This window comes from Lactuca sativa, chromosome 3, assembly GCF_002870075.4.
Source record: "Lactuca sativa cultivar Salinas chromosome 3, Lsat_Salinas_v11, whole genome shotgun sequence".
Lineage (NCBI taxonomy): Eukaryota > Viridiplantae > Streptophyta > Magnoliopsida > Asterales > Asteraceae > Lactuca > Lactuca sativa.
The window spans coordinates 123,013,056-123,030,273 of NC_056625.2; the positions used below are offsets into that span (position 1 = coordinate 123,013,056).

Sequence of the window (17,218 nt, forward strand, 5' to 3'; positions counted from 1 at the left end):
ATATATATATATATATATATATATATATATATATATATATATATCGACATCCTTGAAAGAATCTTCATTCACTTTCTTGTTTCGTTTCTAGATGTCTTGTGTATTTTTAACCTCCAAGCGACTTCAAAATATGCTAGCATTCTATGAGATTGACATTTTGTGGGATTGGCATTCTGTCACAATTGTATTGCATGAAAATGATTTTCTTCAAGTAGCCTTTCCCATCAGGTTTTCAAGCCATTTCTATCACAAATTCGTTGCAAAATATTTTGTAGTGATACACTTGTAACAACTGCACATTAAACATATAACTAATTAACTACAATTTTATCGGAATACAACAATAATACTCTTACAGAGTAAACTATTCTTTCAGAATGATTTTGAATATTCTTAAAGAATTTGAACTTAATAGCAACTTATAGTATATGCATAAAACATACTACAACATGTATAAATGTATTCTGTCAGAATTACTAGCAACACATGTTTTATGTAATATTTATATTCTTATAGAATGCACATGTGTTTATATTTTGATATGAAAAAGAATCCACAACTTAACCCTTTTCATTCTACCAGAATACATACCACTATTTTCTTATTCCAGTAAAATAGTAAACAACACACATATGCAAAATCCATTACGATTTGTAAGCAAAATCTATTTTGTCAAAACTGAATCAAACAATATTAAATCATGTAGGAACAAAAAATGCATTCCTTTTCTTTTAAACTAAGGAACTGTAATTCTAGGAATATCAAATTATATATGCCTAGGATACATAAACTAAGGAACTGCAATTCCGGGAATATCAAATTACTAATTGATCATTTTCAGGAAAAAGTGAAGTAATTCCAATTGTATGCAAATTGAAAAAGGTTGAAAACCAACATAAATAATTTGTTAAAATGCTGATAAAGAGAGATGATAAGGGTACATACATATGTGGATCTTCATCCATTACAGCAGTTTCCTGAGCAAACGTATCCTGTAAAACCAAGTCGTCTTTTTCTCCATCTGCTTCACCCTTATCATCACCTTTGGGAACCAACCCACCAGCATTGTTGACGCCACTAGCTGCAGCAGCCTGCCATGTTTTAACAATCGCTGAGACTCCTGACTTCCTCTCCCTTAGTTTCTGAAGAAATTTGATCTCTTCTAAAGCTAATCTGTGTTTATTAATCGTTGTTAGACCACATGTTAGCCATGAATTAGAACATCGAACTCGTAACCTTTGTTGATTTAAATATTTAGCTTCAATTTATACCAAGAAAATATAGAAACCCTAGCAGAACATCTGAATCAATAAAACCCAAAAGTAAAAAATGAAATTGGAGAAGAAACCTAGCTTATAAAGAGAAAGAGTGAAGAACACCACTCACCGCATCTCATTGTTGTCTTCTGTAACTCCTGTTTGTTCATCTTCTTCATTTGCTATACTTCTTTTTGGAAATTTTTGTTCTTCTTCATCTTTTACAGCTTTTCTCTGATCCCCTCTCAGGCTTTACTCAAATGAAAACAACCACTCTTGGCAGCTTCGGGTTCGATTACTTCGCAAAGGATGAATTTCTCTCTTGGCGCCTCAAAGTCTCGATACGTCTTACTCAATCAAACAAGAAATTCTTTTCCCTCTTTTCTTTCTACACAGGATGATGATGATGACGACGGTTGAAAAGGGTCAATAGATTTAAGGCTTGAATATGGAACAAATAGAGAAGACAGAGAGAAATGGTGAAATCGATCTACAGGGGTAGTGGGTGGGAAGCGGTGAAATCGATTTAGGGAAAATGTTCTATATTTATCTTTGCTTCTTGGCGTGATATAAGGAATTGTTATTATCTACCATAATTAACTATGCAAAGTTTACTATAATACCCTTAAATGATTTATTTTTTCCTAATTTCCTATTGGTGCATTCATGCACACAATAGTTGCCAGAAACATTTGAACTTAGCTCTCTCTCTCTCTCTCTCTCTCTCTCTCTCTCTCTATATATATATATATATATATATATATATATATATATATATATATATATATATATATATATTCCTTTTTAAACTAATGGACTTTATATTGTAACTATTTTATTATTTTGGCATATAAGCTATTATTATTATTATTTATAAATCTATTTTGATCATTTATTATAATTTAATCGATATTACTAATGCCATCTACAATTGAATAGATTGTGTAGTAACAGATTGTTGGGTGTGGATCAAGTTCGAGGAAGTCGAGGAATTAAGCTAACCTTTGAAGATGACGAAATGATTCTCTTTTCACGACAACTAAAAGAATATTGTTTCGGTGATTTTTTAAAAAGTGTAAAGCTTTCAAACGTCATACCATGACATGGAGGCTTTGTTGTAATGTTGTTTTCTATTGTAAGGCTGATAGGTATGAGCAATATGTTATTATATATTATCACATCCAAAAGTTGTCACTTTATCGTCCAAGTCATATATGATGTTATAACACTCGGGGTCTGTTTGGGGCGCCACAACTAGCTGAAAAACTAACTTATTTTTCGAGTTTTTTTGGGTCGTCGTGTTTGGTAAGCCAAAAAGCTAGCTTTTAAAAAGCTACTTGGAGTAGTTTTTATAAGCTTTTTTACAAACTTCTCAAATATATCCTTAATTAATTATAGAAAACTTATTTTGGAAAATGTCATTTTATGTAATTTTATATCTTTCAGCTAGCTTATCAGCTAGTTTTTACCAAATATTTTTTTTATCGGCTAGCTTATTAGCTAGCAGTTAGCTTTTTAACCATCAGCTAGCTTTTCAGCTACCAGCTAGTGCCAAACGCAACCTAAGTGTGAAAATGAGCAACACCAAATAACATGTTACAAAACGCATTATTTTCTATTTATTTTTTTTTATATTTTTTTGATTTTCTAATTTCTATTTTTCCAAAAAAAATTGTTTTTTATTTATGTCATAATATTAATAAAAACATATAAATTAACAACACATGTAATTTAATTAAATCCTAAAGTTAAAAATAACATTAACTAAGAACGACACTACAAAAAAAATTGAACGGAAAAAATACGATAATTCTAAATTTAAAAAACATAATATGGATATGCTAGTCATCGCCTAAATATTTATTCTCGATCATTTCCTTCATCTTTTGAAAAACTTGCACTTGTCTCGATGTCATATTTTCCTCGCTTGTCTAAAGAATTGTTAAATCTTTCGTCATTCAATCTTCCTTTGTTTGTTGATGAAGGAACTTCAAATGCTCAGGTTGCAATTCATATTTTTAATTGTGATTTCGTTGTGGGCGTCGATTTTTTTTTTTCATTTCCATGTGCTCTCGAATCCTACTTTCTCTTTCATCTGCATGTCGTTGAGCGCGTTTCACTTTGTCGCGCCCTATCGGTCGTCGTGCGCGAGAATATCTCTTTAATGTTGTCTGGGAGCTCATTGGTGTTGGTATTGACGTCGATGTTCATTCGTGTGTCGGGATCATCAATAGAACCCGAACCACGAGACATTTTTGATCGTACTCCGATGATGTTGGCGTGTTAAGCCATTGTGGGTCATTTCTCAAAATCTCCCAAATTTTGTCGTACTAAAAAACATGACTCGTTTCGACATGATATTGCTCCATCACGGCTCTAAACACATCACAGTCATTCACACCACTTTGCTTGTGCAAAAAAAGTTTGTTGTAGATTGAATTAAACTTGGTTCACTTCTTATTAAGTGTAGTCCACTTGCTACTAAGGATATCCAGATTGCCATATGCCCCCCCCCCCCCCCCCTCTTACGATTATGGTTTCCTAAAAATCACATCTCTTCATATCGTTTCCCATAGTTGCATGTTTTGATGTCCTGCATCACGCAACCATCAACATGTGCTCCTCATCCGGTGTCCACCATAGTGGGTGGTGGTTGTGTGGTTGTTTATGAAGTGGAAGCAAAGGTGTTGAAAATGTTTTGTTAAAGGTTTGGATTTGTTTGTGGAACGAAAAAGTTTCCGAAAAATGGTAGTTGTGGTGAGCTTTGCGAGTTGAGGAAGTTCACTTAGCCCTCGTATTGCACGAAACCGAATGAAATGGATGTGTTTATTTTTGGAGGAGGAGTGTTCGGATTTTGATTCATTGTTGGTTGAATGTGAATTTAATTGAGTTGTGTGCAAAAATGAAATGAATAAAATGAGAGAAATAAAAGTATTATGTAGGTAAAAAATAAAGTAAATATGTGTATTTATATGCGAGTAAAATTGAATTATTTATTTATTTATTTATTATTAATATATATATATATATATATATATATATATATATATATATATATATATATATATATATATATATATATATATATATATATATATATATATATATATATATGGTTAGACAACTTTGATCTCTTTTCAAAAAAGTTGCTAATTCCTACCCCTTTAATTCTTTAGCCATTTTGACACTTCTTGTCCTTGCAGTCAAAACTTTTATATTTTTTCATAAAAACATGAAAAAACGGTCTGTGGCAAAGCCTGAACTTTTCACCCTTGCACTTTCTACGCCTGTCATATTTATCGATTCGGAAACAACATTGAAAGCTTCTGGCCCCCGCGTAGCGGGGGTAACCTTTCTAGTTATTATTATTATTATTATTATTATTATTATTATTATTATTATTATTATTATTATTATACGTTTTGTTCATTCCTCAACGGTCTGAATTATGACCCTTTGCAAGTTTTTGAGCGTCTTGTTGCCACGATAACGTTTCATGCCATAACGGCTAATAACGAATGTCGGGGGAGGTGTTCAAGTCATTATACCGACATATTTTGGGTGCCAACTCGGAAAAACAAGGCTCTTATTGCCCATACCATATAGTCTAAGTAGAATTACAAACTAATCATTGAATTACAGATGTAGAATTACAAACTAATCATGGAATTTACGATAAATAAAACTAAATCTGGAAAAGTAAACTCAAACAAATCTTAATGATAAACCGTCATATGGTTATACAGAAGCGTTTTCATGTTTAATAACACCCTCCTTATTCTTACACTGCTACAATACAATACCATTATCTCTTTTATAAAGAGGACACAAAATTACATCCTCTTACATAATGTTCATACATACCATATAAATGGGTTCTCCGTATATTTTTTCTATTCTCAAGACTTAAATTGCACGAAACTCTTCTTCTGAAAAAGCTTTTATATTAAATTCAGAATATTTTATATGTAAATTTAATAAAATTTACAAACAATTATTATGATAATTCCATCGATTCAACGTCTAACTCAATTAAATCCTTTAATGTTTATATTTCTTTTCAAATATTTTACATTTTTAACTATGAACAAAAAATAATAACATATTAGAACCTGAAAAATATAAATCATAAGAGCCATTGCCAAAACCAATATCTTTAGATAGTAATGAAGGTATTATAGTTAGAAGATCTTGCCAACATCCTTCATTAACCCCCGATTAGCATTATAAAAATCGGTAAATTCTTCTTTAGAAATGAATCCATCTCCATCAGTGTCAAGTTCATCCATCATAGTTTTGACCTCTTCCGCTGACACAGATCCAAGCGTCTTCAAAGATTCTCCAAGCTCGGCTGAAGAGATTTTACCATCTCCATTGGCATCAAACTTGCCGAAGATCCGCTCGCACTCTGCCTTGTCTTCATCAGCCATTATCGTTTTCAAATAATGATAACAGGTAATGTCAGTTTTGGTTTACGTTTTCTTTATTTATTTTGCAATAGTTTTGCTTTGGGTTTGAATGATTAACCATGAAAATGTTTATAAAATGGTTGTTGATGAAAAAAGTATTATGGATGCCCTTTGAATACGGATTGCCTTATGTTTCTAAGGTAGAAAAAAATTAAACCTCTCATCTTTACTAATTAAGAGAATAAGAGATAACTATGGCCTATGGGCCAAAAAATAAACTGAAAATATAACCCTTAGTAGCTAAAGAAGGGACTAAATATACTATCAATAGCAACCAATTAAAAAGAAGATAGACCTTAATTGTCGTAATTGCATTTTTGTTGTAATAAGAAAATTTTGAAGTCATGCTTTGATTGGATGTGTTGTTTTGTGCATGCACCAAAGCTATTGGAATATATACTTTCCCGTACCATATCTAACACAAGAAATTAGTCTATATGTAATTTAGCATATGAAATCTATGAAAGAAATTAGTTCAACCTTTCTTGTGTTAGATATATTATGATTTATCTTTGCAATAGCTATAAAATCAGTTGGTAAAAACTAATAGAGATAACTATACCCTCCATATATATCTGGACTTTTACACACTAATGTTGGGATATTAACTAAACTAATCATAATTGAATATAAATGTAAAAGAAATAATCTATTTTATTTTCAAAATAACCAACAAGACCATTTTTTATTGACAAACAAAAAACTTTTTCTAATAATAATATATTTATGAATGACATTCCGGATTCTAGATTGAAATTCTGGAGTTTGAAGAAAAAAACACCGAAATTTCAAGAATAAGTCCGAAATCTGATACATAATTTCGTGATGTTGAAAAAAAAACATTGTTTGATTGAAAAATTGTGATATTAGACACTTTAAAGTTGACATTTCAAACATAATTTTATAGACTTATTTCAAAACTTTTGTCCAAATAAAAAAAATAACGCTGGAATTTCAAAATAAGTCCAGAATAAAACATTTGGAAGAAAATAATTATTTCTCGATAATTAAAAAAGATGATTACCTTGTTAAATTTTTTAAAAAGAGATTAGTTAAACAGATAACCCTTTAATATTTTATTTTTAATAAAATTAATTACGTAATTGAGTTATTGGTAGATATTATCCATTTTAGCCCATGATAAAAGCCAAATGATTGATGAGTGAAATTCTATAAAGAAGATACATAGTTCATACATTGACACACCAAAACATTGTTGGTGTTTCAAAATTTACCTTCCATGTAGGCCTTAACGAAATGACATCAACCACTAAGATGATTTAGTTTACCAATTTTTTATTATCACCTAAAAACAACGCTAATGATCTAATCCTACAACAGAAAAGGAATAGCTAACTCAAATTTACGCCCCGTAACCATAAGAACATACTTGAAAGTTGAAACATATATTTTTAAAAGTAAAAAATAACCATGTTATTTAAAAATACATTTTCAAAATAAAATCTTATTCCCATACATATTTTTCTTACATTTTGAAATGAAACGGATATGTTTAAGCATATTAGTTTGAAAGGAAAACATATTTAATTGTATCAACTAGTAATTGTGTCTAGGGGTGCAAACGAGCCAAGCTACTCGCGAGCTACTCGAGATCGGATCGTTAAAAGCTCTACTCGAAACCGATTTTAAACGAGCCCGATCCGAGCTCGAGCTTAATATTAAGCTTGTTTATTAAACGAGCTCGGGCTCAAGCCTATGTCACAAAGCTCGATTAGGCTCGCGAGCCTAAACGAGCCTTTATATAATATTATTTATTATTATTTATATATATTAAAATAAAAACATATTAGGGGAATTATGAATTTCGGGTATTAGTAAACGAGCTCGAGCCGAGATTAAGCTTATTTAGGCACGCCCGATAAAAACGAGTCGAGCCCGAGCCCGAGCCGAGCTTGTATAACTTTTTACGAGCTCGAGCCGAGCTCAATAAAAGAAAGCTCGAATCGAGCCGAGCTCGAGCTCGAGCCTCATATAACTTAAACGAGCCCGAGCCGAGCCTGGCCAGGCTCGGGCTTGACTCGGCTCATTTGCACCCCTAATTGTGTCCGTGCTTTAAAACGAGTTTTTATGTGTTTTGTTGCGTATTAGAAGTGGAAACGAATGGTAAAAATAATATTTTAAAAAGTTTAAGATAGAAGGGTGAAAGTGATTTTTTAAAAAGTAAAAAGATGAAAAATACATAGGTTGCAAGTGAGGAATTATACAAAATTGAGGGATTAAAATTGCACTTTACACATTGAGATACTTGTACACTCTGCATTGATACCCTTATTTAAACTACAGTAAGGTGTTGTTTGTTTTTCCGAGACAAAAAGTCACCAGTCTGTGGATCATATATGTAGACCTTTGTAGTGGAAGAGGTGGACCAAACGTCTACGGTCTAAAAATAGAAGACAATTAGTTTTTTTAGCATAGGAAAATCTTCAGAAAAGTCCCAATATTTTCGGAAAAGTTACACTTTAGTCTTAAGATTTTTTTTTGAACGAAAAAATTCTGAAAACCGGCAAAAATTTGCAGTTTGACCCTTTTTGACCGGTTGAAACCGGTACCAAATTAATTTGGGACTATTTCGTAAACTAACCCAAAATATTGGGACTTTTCTGTAAACAAAAAATATTAGGATTTTTCTGTAAAGAAAAATATTATGACTTTTCTACAAACAAAACTCTTATTATTATTATTATTATTATTATTATTATTATTATTATTATTATTATTATTATTATTATTATTATTATTAAAAATACAAATAAGAATTCTATTTTTTGAACTTGTTATTTGTAACACCCAGAATCAGAAAGACCAAGAAACAAAAGGGAAACCCTAAGTCATAGGGGTCAACTCGTCGAGTTCATTGGTGAACTCGACGAGTTGGAGCGGGTTCTGTGTCGGGATTTAAGTGATCGACTCGGCGAGTCGGAGGGACTGACTTGGCGAGTCAAGTCTGGGTTGGGAAACCCTGATTTCCGGGCTTGGTGCCTTATTTAAGCATCATTTCAGGCCTTCACCCCAGCCTCCATCATTCCCTTTACCTTCTCTCGAAACCCTAAGCCTCCATTGTAGTACTCTCAAGCTTTCTTTATCATTTTTGGGTGCTTTGAAGCTAAAAGGAAGAAAGGAACCTTGGGTGATTCAAGAAGTGGCAGTGGACTCTATGTTGGTGTGCTATTTCAGATCATTGGAAGGTATGAAGCTCATAGCTTGGCTATTATTCATTTAGATCCCCTTTCCTAGTTAGATTTTGTCATTTTTGGGCCATTTCCAAGGCCAATTCGTGTATTGTGCCTTTGTGAGCAAAAAGAACTTCGGGTCTAGGATTGTCTTGGCCCAGAAACCTATAAAGTATCAGTCTTTGGTGTGTTGGTGAAGCATGCTTGTCTCAAACTCTATCCCTAGAGTGTTTTAAGCCTATAACTCCTTGGTTTCACGTAAAGTTTGCAACTTTACGTGAGCAATAGACTTTGGAAGAGTGGATCTATGAGTTGGAGCCCCTGCATGGCTCGAAAAGCCACTATATGAATTAAGAACTGAAGCTACTCGGCAAGTCACATAGGTAGAATCGGCGAGTCGGATGAAGATAGGCAAGAAATCGACGAGTTGGAAGAACAACTCGGCGACTCTGTCGAAGATTTTCGTGGACTCGGCGAGCCTGGTCACAGAACCTCCCAACCTTTCTGGTTAAGACTCAGATCAGTGAGTTGAGTGGTGACTCAGTGAGTTGGTCAGGATGGGACTCAAAGATCGTCGAACTCAACGAGTCTTGGGGTGACTCGGCGAGTTGAATGGTATTTTGAAGGTCTATGAGTCCAAGGACCCGGCGAGTCTACGGATTAACTTGGCGAGTAGGGTCAAACTGGAAGGTTGACTTTGACCAGGACTTTGAATTGGACTAGAGTTAACTTGGTTTGACTTCTAGAGTTCAGTTTAGGACTAAGTGTTATATTGATATTAGTAGCTCGGGGAGCTAGTGGAGCAACGATTCAAAGAATTATTGGCAATAGCCAGAGAGTTATTAGCAAAAGTTCAGCAGTGCAGGTGAGTTTCCCTTGTGTGAATGGGTCTATGGCCACAATGCCGACCCATGTAGTCTTGAGTAGGAAGACCCGGGGGTTAGCCCTAGGCACTATTTGCTTGTATGATATTCAGGACCAAGGTCCAATGTCGGGCGGGTGCCCAAGGAATGGTTGGCATGATAGAGTATACTTGTTGTCTGTGTGATGCATGTATGATCCTGGTAGGGAGGTAAGTGTGGGCGAGGTCCCATATCTAACCAATAGCAGGGTATGGACGGTGTTCCATATCTCATTAGTAGCAGAACAGGGGCGAGGCCCGAGATAGGTATGGAGCGAGTGTGGGCGGGGACCCGTATCTCACTTACAGCAGGAGCTTGGATAGGGTTCCATGACTCACTAGTAACAGGATAAGGGCGCGGCCCAAGACAAGCGAGGCCTTAGGATAAGAATACAGTAGGGTATGTTTAGTTATGTGTTATATGCTATTTTGTACTATATGTTTAGCGGGCGGGGCCAAGAGACAGGCAGGGCCTAAGAGAAACATATATGTATCCGAGCGGGGCTCGAAGCCAGGCGAGGCCTGGAGCGGCGGGGTTGTTGTAGCGGGTGAGGACCAAGGTAGGGGGCGAGGCCCGAAACAGCAAGCATGGTAGGTTGGGGAACTCACTAAGCTTTGTGCTTACGGTTTTCAATTTTGGTTTCAGGTACTTCCGGTAGCAGAGGGAAGAGCTCGGGGTGATCGGATGGCACACACCATTAATTAGACAGCCTGAGATGTTTTACTCTGATGACAAGAATATGTTTTGAATTGATACTCTAAATTTATGTTATGTCGTATGATATGGTTTTTATAAATATGATTTTAGTATTGTTTAAAGGAAATATTTTTAGTCGCAATTTTTGGGTCGTTACATTAGTATTAATATTGTTACTAATACATATAAATGCATTTAAATGAAAAAATAATATTAATGACATTATTTAAGGGTGGAGGTGGAAGAGATTGTGATGCTTTTAGCATTGAAATCGTGAATATTTACTTGTACATATTTACTTTGTATATGGTCATTTCACTTTTGTTATTATTGTTTTCAATTCAGAAATTAGACAAGATATTGTAATTACTACTTTTGAATTTGGATATTACTTTTTATTAAACAAGATATTGTAATTAATACTTTTGAATTTGATATGAGTTACCTATGTAAATGTTTGTAGTGGATTTGTTGGATTTGGAAAGTAATTCTTCTACCTTAAACAATTTTATATACAAAGTGAGAAACTCTTCTACCTTAAACTATTTATAAACAATTTTACAAATATGCAACTTCTTTTAAATTGTTAAGTATTAATATTATGAATTGAAAACAATAATAACAAATGTGAAATGACCATATCCAAGCAAAAATATACAAGCAGACATTCACGATTTCAATGCTAATATCACCATCTCCTCTACCTCCACCCATAAATAATGTCATTAATATTATTTTTTCATTTAAATGCATTTATATGTATTAGTAACAATATTAATAATAACAAGTTCAAAAAATAGAATTCTTATTTATATTTTTAATAATAATAATAATAATAATAATAGTAATAATAATAATAATAATAATAATAATAATAATAATAATAATAATAATAATAATAATAATAATAATAATAATAATAATAATAATAATAAGGTTATGTTTGTAGAAAAAAAAGTCATAATATTTTTGTTTATAGAAAAATCCTAATATTTTTTGTTTACAGAAAAGTCATAATATTTTGGGTTCGTTTACAAAATAGTCCCAAATTAATTTGGTACCCGTTTCAACCGGTCAAAAAGGGTCAAACTGTAAATTTTTGCCGGTTTTCAGGATTTTTTTGTTCAAAAAAAAATCTTGGGACTAAAGTGTAACTTTTCCGAAAATATTGTACTTTTCTGAAGATTTCCCTTTAGCATATACAGACTACTAAAATAAACTAAAATCTAAATAAACTGATTTTTTTTAAACTTCAAAGTGATTTTTTAATATTTGTATGACTTTGTTATACATAATTAACAAAACCAGATCAACTTTTATTTATTATTGTATAAACAGTGAAAAATAAAAATGATAAAAACAAACAATTTTAGTCGCAAATTTATACCTAAACAATCTAATTAGGAATCAAAGAATTTTTTCCCAAGAAACTGACGATACTGTATTAAATAATGTTTTATAAATTTTGTCACAAAAAATAGAATAATATATTATGATTTTTTTTTTCATATTTATATAAACAACTTCAACGACTATTATTGTAATAAATATTTATATATAAATTTGTTAAAAATATCATGTTTGTGTCATCGATCCTTTTTTACAATGAATTGTATTTTTTTTTTTAAATTGTTCATTAATAAAGTTGGAATAAATATAAATTAAAAAAAAAACTAAAAAAATAAAGATATGTGTTTTTTGTGCCAAAAGATGTCTGAAGATGTTAGAAGACGTTGGTCTATATCTGCAATAAGAAGAGGGCACACAAATATTTTTAGGTCTGCAGTCTTCAAAAAAAGAAAACAGTCTGCAAAAGCTAATGTTTGCGCTTGGTCTGCACGACGATTTTCAACTATTAATTCCTACAACTACATATGACACCTATGAATTTATGTGCCTTTCTATAAAAAGATTAATGTATTTTATTTGTTATATCGGGCTAAGACTTTGGGTGTGATCATGGAATCGATATACCCGGACCTAATACCTTACACAAACCGGATTCACATACATACATACGATTTTCTACCGGTCCAATACCGAGCTGCCTATGCCTTAAACTATAATTGGGCGGCCCGATCATTTTTATCTGGGTTGACTTTGTACGTCTGCTAAAAAGAGACAAAAGATAGTAGGCCGAGTCTTCTTTTGCTAAATTTAGACAAAAACTATCAAGACCTATGTAACAATTGAAAATTGTCATGATAATATTACATATTTACTTTAACTTAAGTAATTATATCTAGGGATAATGATAAAAAAATTCCATTATATTTTGTCTAACTTTTTTTCGATTTAACCATCAGTATTTTTTTGCTAAAAGAATCGTTCATTTTTAGATAAAGTTTCTATCGCAACCATTATTATCTATATTTATACTAAAAAAATCACAAATTTCTTCATAAATCGGTGGTTAAACCGAACTTTTGAAAAAATATACTGTTTTTTCATCATTATCTCTTATATGTAAATATAAGTTACTATAGACCAACAAATTTATTTAATCTTTAATGGTGATAAAAAATCTAAGAAAATTATTTCATTGATAATACATTTTCCCTTTCCATTAAAGGTTGGAGTTGAAAATGGAAGTAAAAAAGATATGACGCTTACGTGTTTGTCGAATATTTATTGTTTTTCAAATTGTAGAACCGATAAAAATATATATAGGTAAATAATCATATGTAATTTATTAAGTTACATATCGTATTTTCTTTCAAACATAACTCATTCAATATATATATATATATATATATATATATATATATATATATATATATATATATATATATATATATATATATATATATATATATATATATATATATATATATATATATATATATATATATATATTAATTTACAACTCTTTTAGGGAAGTATATTGATTTCATTGGCTCTTTAAAAAAAACTATCTATTTTTCTTTTAATTTCTTTTTTAATCATCTTTTGCTTTTATATATTGGTTTGTGAGTCTTTGTGTATACGTGTCACCCACCGTTCCAAAAATGCATTCGTCTCACCACCTCTTTTTCCAAACCACCCATCATCGGTTTTTATGCTCTATCTCGCCCACTGTTCCTCACTGACTGTTTAAATCAAGAGTAAATTACACGAATGGTCCCTATGGTTTGGGGTAATTTGCACGTTTGGTCCTTAACTTAATTTTTTAACTTGGAAGGTCCCTATTGTTTGTTATTGTTACATGCTTGGTCCCTACTGTTTGTTTTTGTTATGCATTTGGTCCTTATCTTACATAAAAAGACAATTATTTAAATAGGGAAAATGGTAGAGTAGGTAAGGTAAGGTGAGGGGGTGGGGTTGGAGGTGTGTTTATTTAAATAAATTAAAAAATCAAGGGAAAAATAGACTTTTTATGTAAGACAGGGATCAAGCGTGTAACAAAAACAAATAGTAAGGACCTTCCGAGTTAGAAAATAAGTTAGGGACCAAACACGTAAGTTACCCTAAACCATAAGGACCATTCGTGTAATTTACCCTTAAATCAAACTTTGAGGGCTCCAATATGTTACTCATCGAGAAAGAAAACGGAGGTGGGTTCCTTCGATCATTGACTGCTCAAAAAGAAACACGAAGGAAACAGGTGGCGATGGCGTTTCTATAGCCTCGTCCCCAATTTTTTTTGCTTTGTTGGGTTTCCTCAGTTCAAGTGTCTTTGTCGCCTCCTAACACTAACATCACTCTACATTATTCATGGTTTTTTCGTTGGACATGAAGGTGAATCAAGGAATTGGAGATGGAAAGCAATTGCATCAGCCCATTCCTCGATTTTACATCTTCTGGTTTTATTTAATGCCCTAATTGTGTCTCTATTAGCAGGTTCATGGAAAACTTCCCACAATCAGACGAGATTTTATAGTATGTTCATGGAATGATTCCCACTAACACTCCATCTTTCAACCCAACACATACTCAGCTTTCTCCTACTTCAACGTTTCGATTCCTCCGTGATCCCGGGTAAATCGGTAACCACCATAGCCACCATCTATTTCTCCATGTATATTGCCTAATGTCTCTAATCGTAGTTCCCTTCCCCACGATAATCTTCCCAGAGGTCTGGTGGTGGAAGGTAGTTGTGAAATATCATGTTTTAATGACAAGGAAGAAGCAATTTTGGGTATTGATTTTATTTTGATTTTGGTTCCCAGTTTTATTGAAAGGTTCTTGATTTTCTTCTTTTTTCCTTTTGATTTTGCATGTAAAAGCTCTATGACGATTTATATCGAATCTTTATAGTAAGTGTAGGAATGGCTAGAAACCAGAATCATGATGATGATGATGCATCAACATCTAGCAGGAAGAACAAGTTCAACACTTAGTAGATTCCTTAAGCATCTCAGTTGCAGAAATATTCATGTCTCATGAACACTCTATCTACAAAGCTTTGTTTTACTTACTAAGTTTGTTTTTATTTTATTTTTAAGATGATGTTTGCGTTCTAAATCTCTGTTTAGAGCTTTGGTTTATTTATGTTATATTAGGTTGTGTAAAGTGGTTGATTTTATTTTTTTCCGGTTTAATTTGTTGTTATAGTAATCATGGGCACACAAGAAGCTATAATTCATGCATTTTAAAGTTGGAGATAGTTTCTGATTTTGTGCTCAAAGGTGTTGTTGGCTTCCACATTAGTAGGTAAATGATTCACTGAAATTCTTTTGTTATTCTTGGAAATTGGAATGAGTAAACATTAGGGTATAAATATTATTTCCGCAATCAAACATAGAGCATGGATCATGTTTCCATATATTGTAACATTTCCAAGAACATTACTCTTTTACATTTGAGAATGTCATGGATGAGTGATTAAATATAAAGGGTCATGGATGGTGTAACGTCCTAAAATCCAGGTAAAGCTATTATATCCTTACATTTTGTCAAGTTGTCAAAAGTGGTCCTTTGTAAGAATTCTTGTAGCAAATGAGTACGTTGGGCGTACTAGGGAGTACACTACGTGTACTCATGCGCTTAATTTGGACGCAAACTCGCTTGGGTACGCTGTGCATACCCAGGGTTACGCTGGGCATAATGGGTCTAGACGCAAACCCTAATATTGGACTTGTGCACTATATAATGGATGCTAAGGCTCATTTCTCAGCCTCCATATTAGTGAGTAAAACCCTAAGAGAGCCTCCCAATCGTCCTTAGCTTGAGAGTGAGTGTTTTGGAGCTAAAAGTGCCTTGGTGTGTTAGTAAAGAAGAAGGAGAGGAGCTTGTGGAGACTAGAGCTTGAAGTGCAAGTTTGGATCTGAGATATACAGAGGAAGGAGCTGCATTTAGAGGTATAAAGTTCAAAACTTCCTCCTTATTTGGTTAGATGATTGCATGGACCATTTTAAGGTTAAAAGTCCCAAAGGTGGAGATTTTATGAGTGTAATGTGCTCCATGGACCTAGATGTGTCCCATTTCAGTGGTATTTGTGTTATAAATCCATAAAGTTTCCATGTTGGTCGTAGATATGAGGTCATGCTTGAGTACTGAGCTTTCTAGTGTTAGGAAGTGGAGTATTATGGGTGTTAGTGACTTGTACAGCCATGCAAAGGCTTAAAGTCACAGACTTTATGGATTAAGAGGCTTATAAATGGTCAGATCTAGAAGTTTGACGTGGGTCTTAACTGATTAAGACCCCAAAATGCTTAGGGTCTGAAACTAGGAGTTACGTTGGGCGTAATCCTAGTACGCGCGACATAAGGGGTCGCGCACCCCGTTTTCTGTGAAGACACCGGGTACGCCCACCGTACATGTGTGGTACGCTCAGCGTAACCTAGGGAGTTGACTTTTAGGGTTTGGTCAACTTTAGGGTCTTTGAGCCATGAGAGGGGTAAAATAGCATTTTACCCTTCTGAGAGCACTAAGAGAGGGAATAGCCAAGCCTTAAGGGATGTATTGATTTAGAGTGTTTAATTCATATGATTAGGCGGAGGCTAGATCGGATTTTTCAAAGATCGAGATTTTACCGAGTTACCAGAGGTGAGTCTTCTCATTATACTTTACCTAGAGTAGTAATTAGAGTTATGCGACAGAGTATTTTGTATGCTTTTGTGTGATGTGATTTCTATGTGATTTATGCCATGTATGTACCAGAGCTTTCAGAGATAGGACCGAAAGGTCCACAGAGTTAGGGCCAGAGGGCCCACAGAGTTGTGGGACTAGAGGGTCCCACTGAGACACATTGACTAGAGGGTCAAACAGGGTTATAGCCTCGAGTGGCTAGTATGTAATGTGTGTGGTATTTTGGGGAATTCAATAATCATTTATGCTTACAGCGTTGTGTTATGTGTTTCAGGTACCAGTGAGGATCACGGGAAGGCGCCAGCTTGATCAGTACACACACGAGGAGTTTTTATATTATGATCTTGGGATGTGATGTTATGATTTGACTATGTGATACAGTGATGTTTTATAACAATTATGAATGAAAAGGTGTTTTTAAAATGTGAAAATTTATTTGAAAATTCGCGTGTTACAAGTTGGTATCAGAGCCTTGGTTTGAGGGATTTGGGTGCACCTTCGGGCGTATCTGAACTCAAACTGAGGATTTGAGGGATTTTCAAAATAAAATTTACAAAAATTTTCTCAAGAGTAAAAAGTTTTTGAAAGAGCAGAGCAGAGCAGTGTGTACGATCAGCCAGCGCCCGAATGGTGATTTTCCAAAATACCCTTACATTATGAGTTATGAGATATGT

At 33.4% G+C, this 17,218-nt stretch overlaps 1 protein-coding gene across 1 annotated transcript; it reads right to left on the reverse strand.

Annotated features, from left to right (window-relative positions):
- Positions 1 to 5,280: 5,280 nt before the first annotated feature.
- LOC111902420 (polcalcin Bet v 4) lies at positions 5,281 to 5,752 on the reverse strand. The gene has a single exon (XM_023898255.3). The coding sequence runs from the start codon at positions 5,684 to 5,686 to the stop codon at positions 5,438 to 5,440; it is 249 nt and encodes an 82-aa protein (XP_023754023.1). The 5' UTR covers positions 5,687 to 5,752; the 3' UTR covers positions 5,281 to 5,437.
- Between the last annotated feature and the right edge of the window lie 11,466 nt (positions 5,753 to 17,218).

What these genes read in the sequence shown, in the direction of transcription:
- LOC111902420 (XM_023898255.3), bottom strand. Translation starts at nt 5,686, where the DNA reads ATGGCTGATGAAGACAAGGCAGAGTGCGAGCGGATCTTCGGCAAGTTT.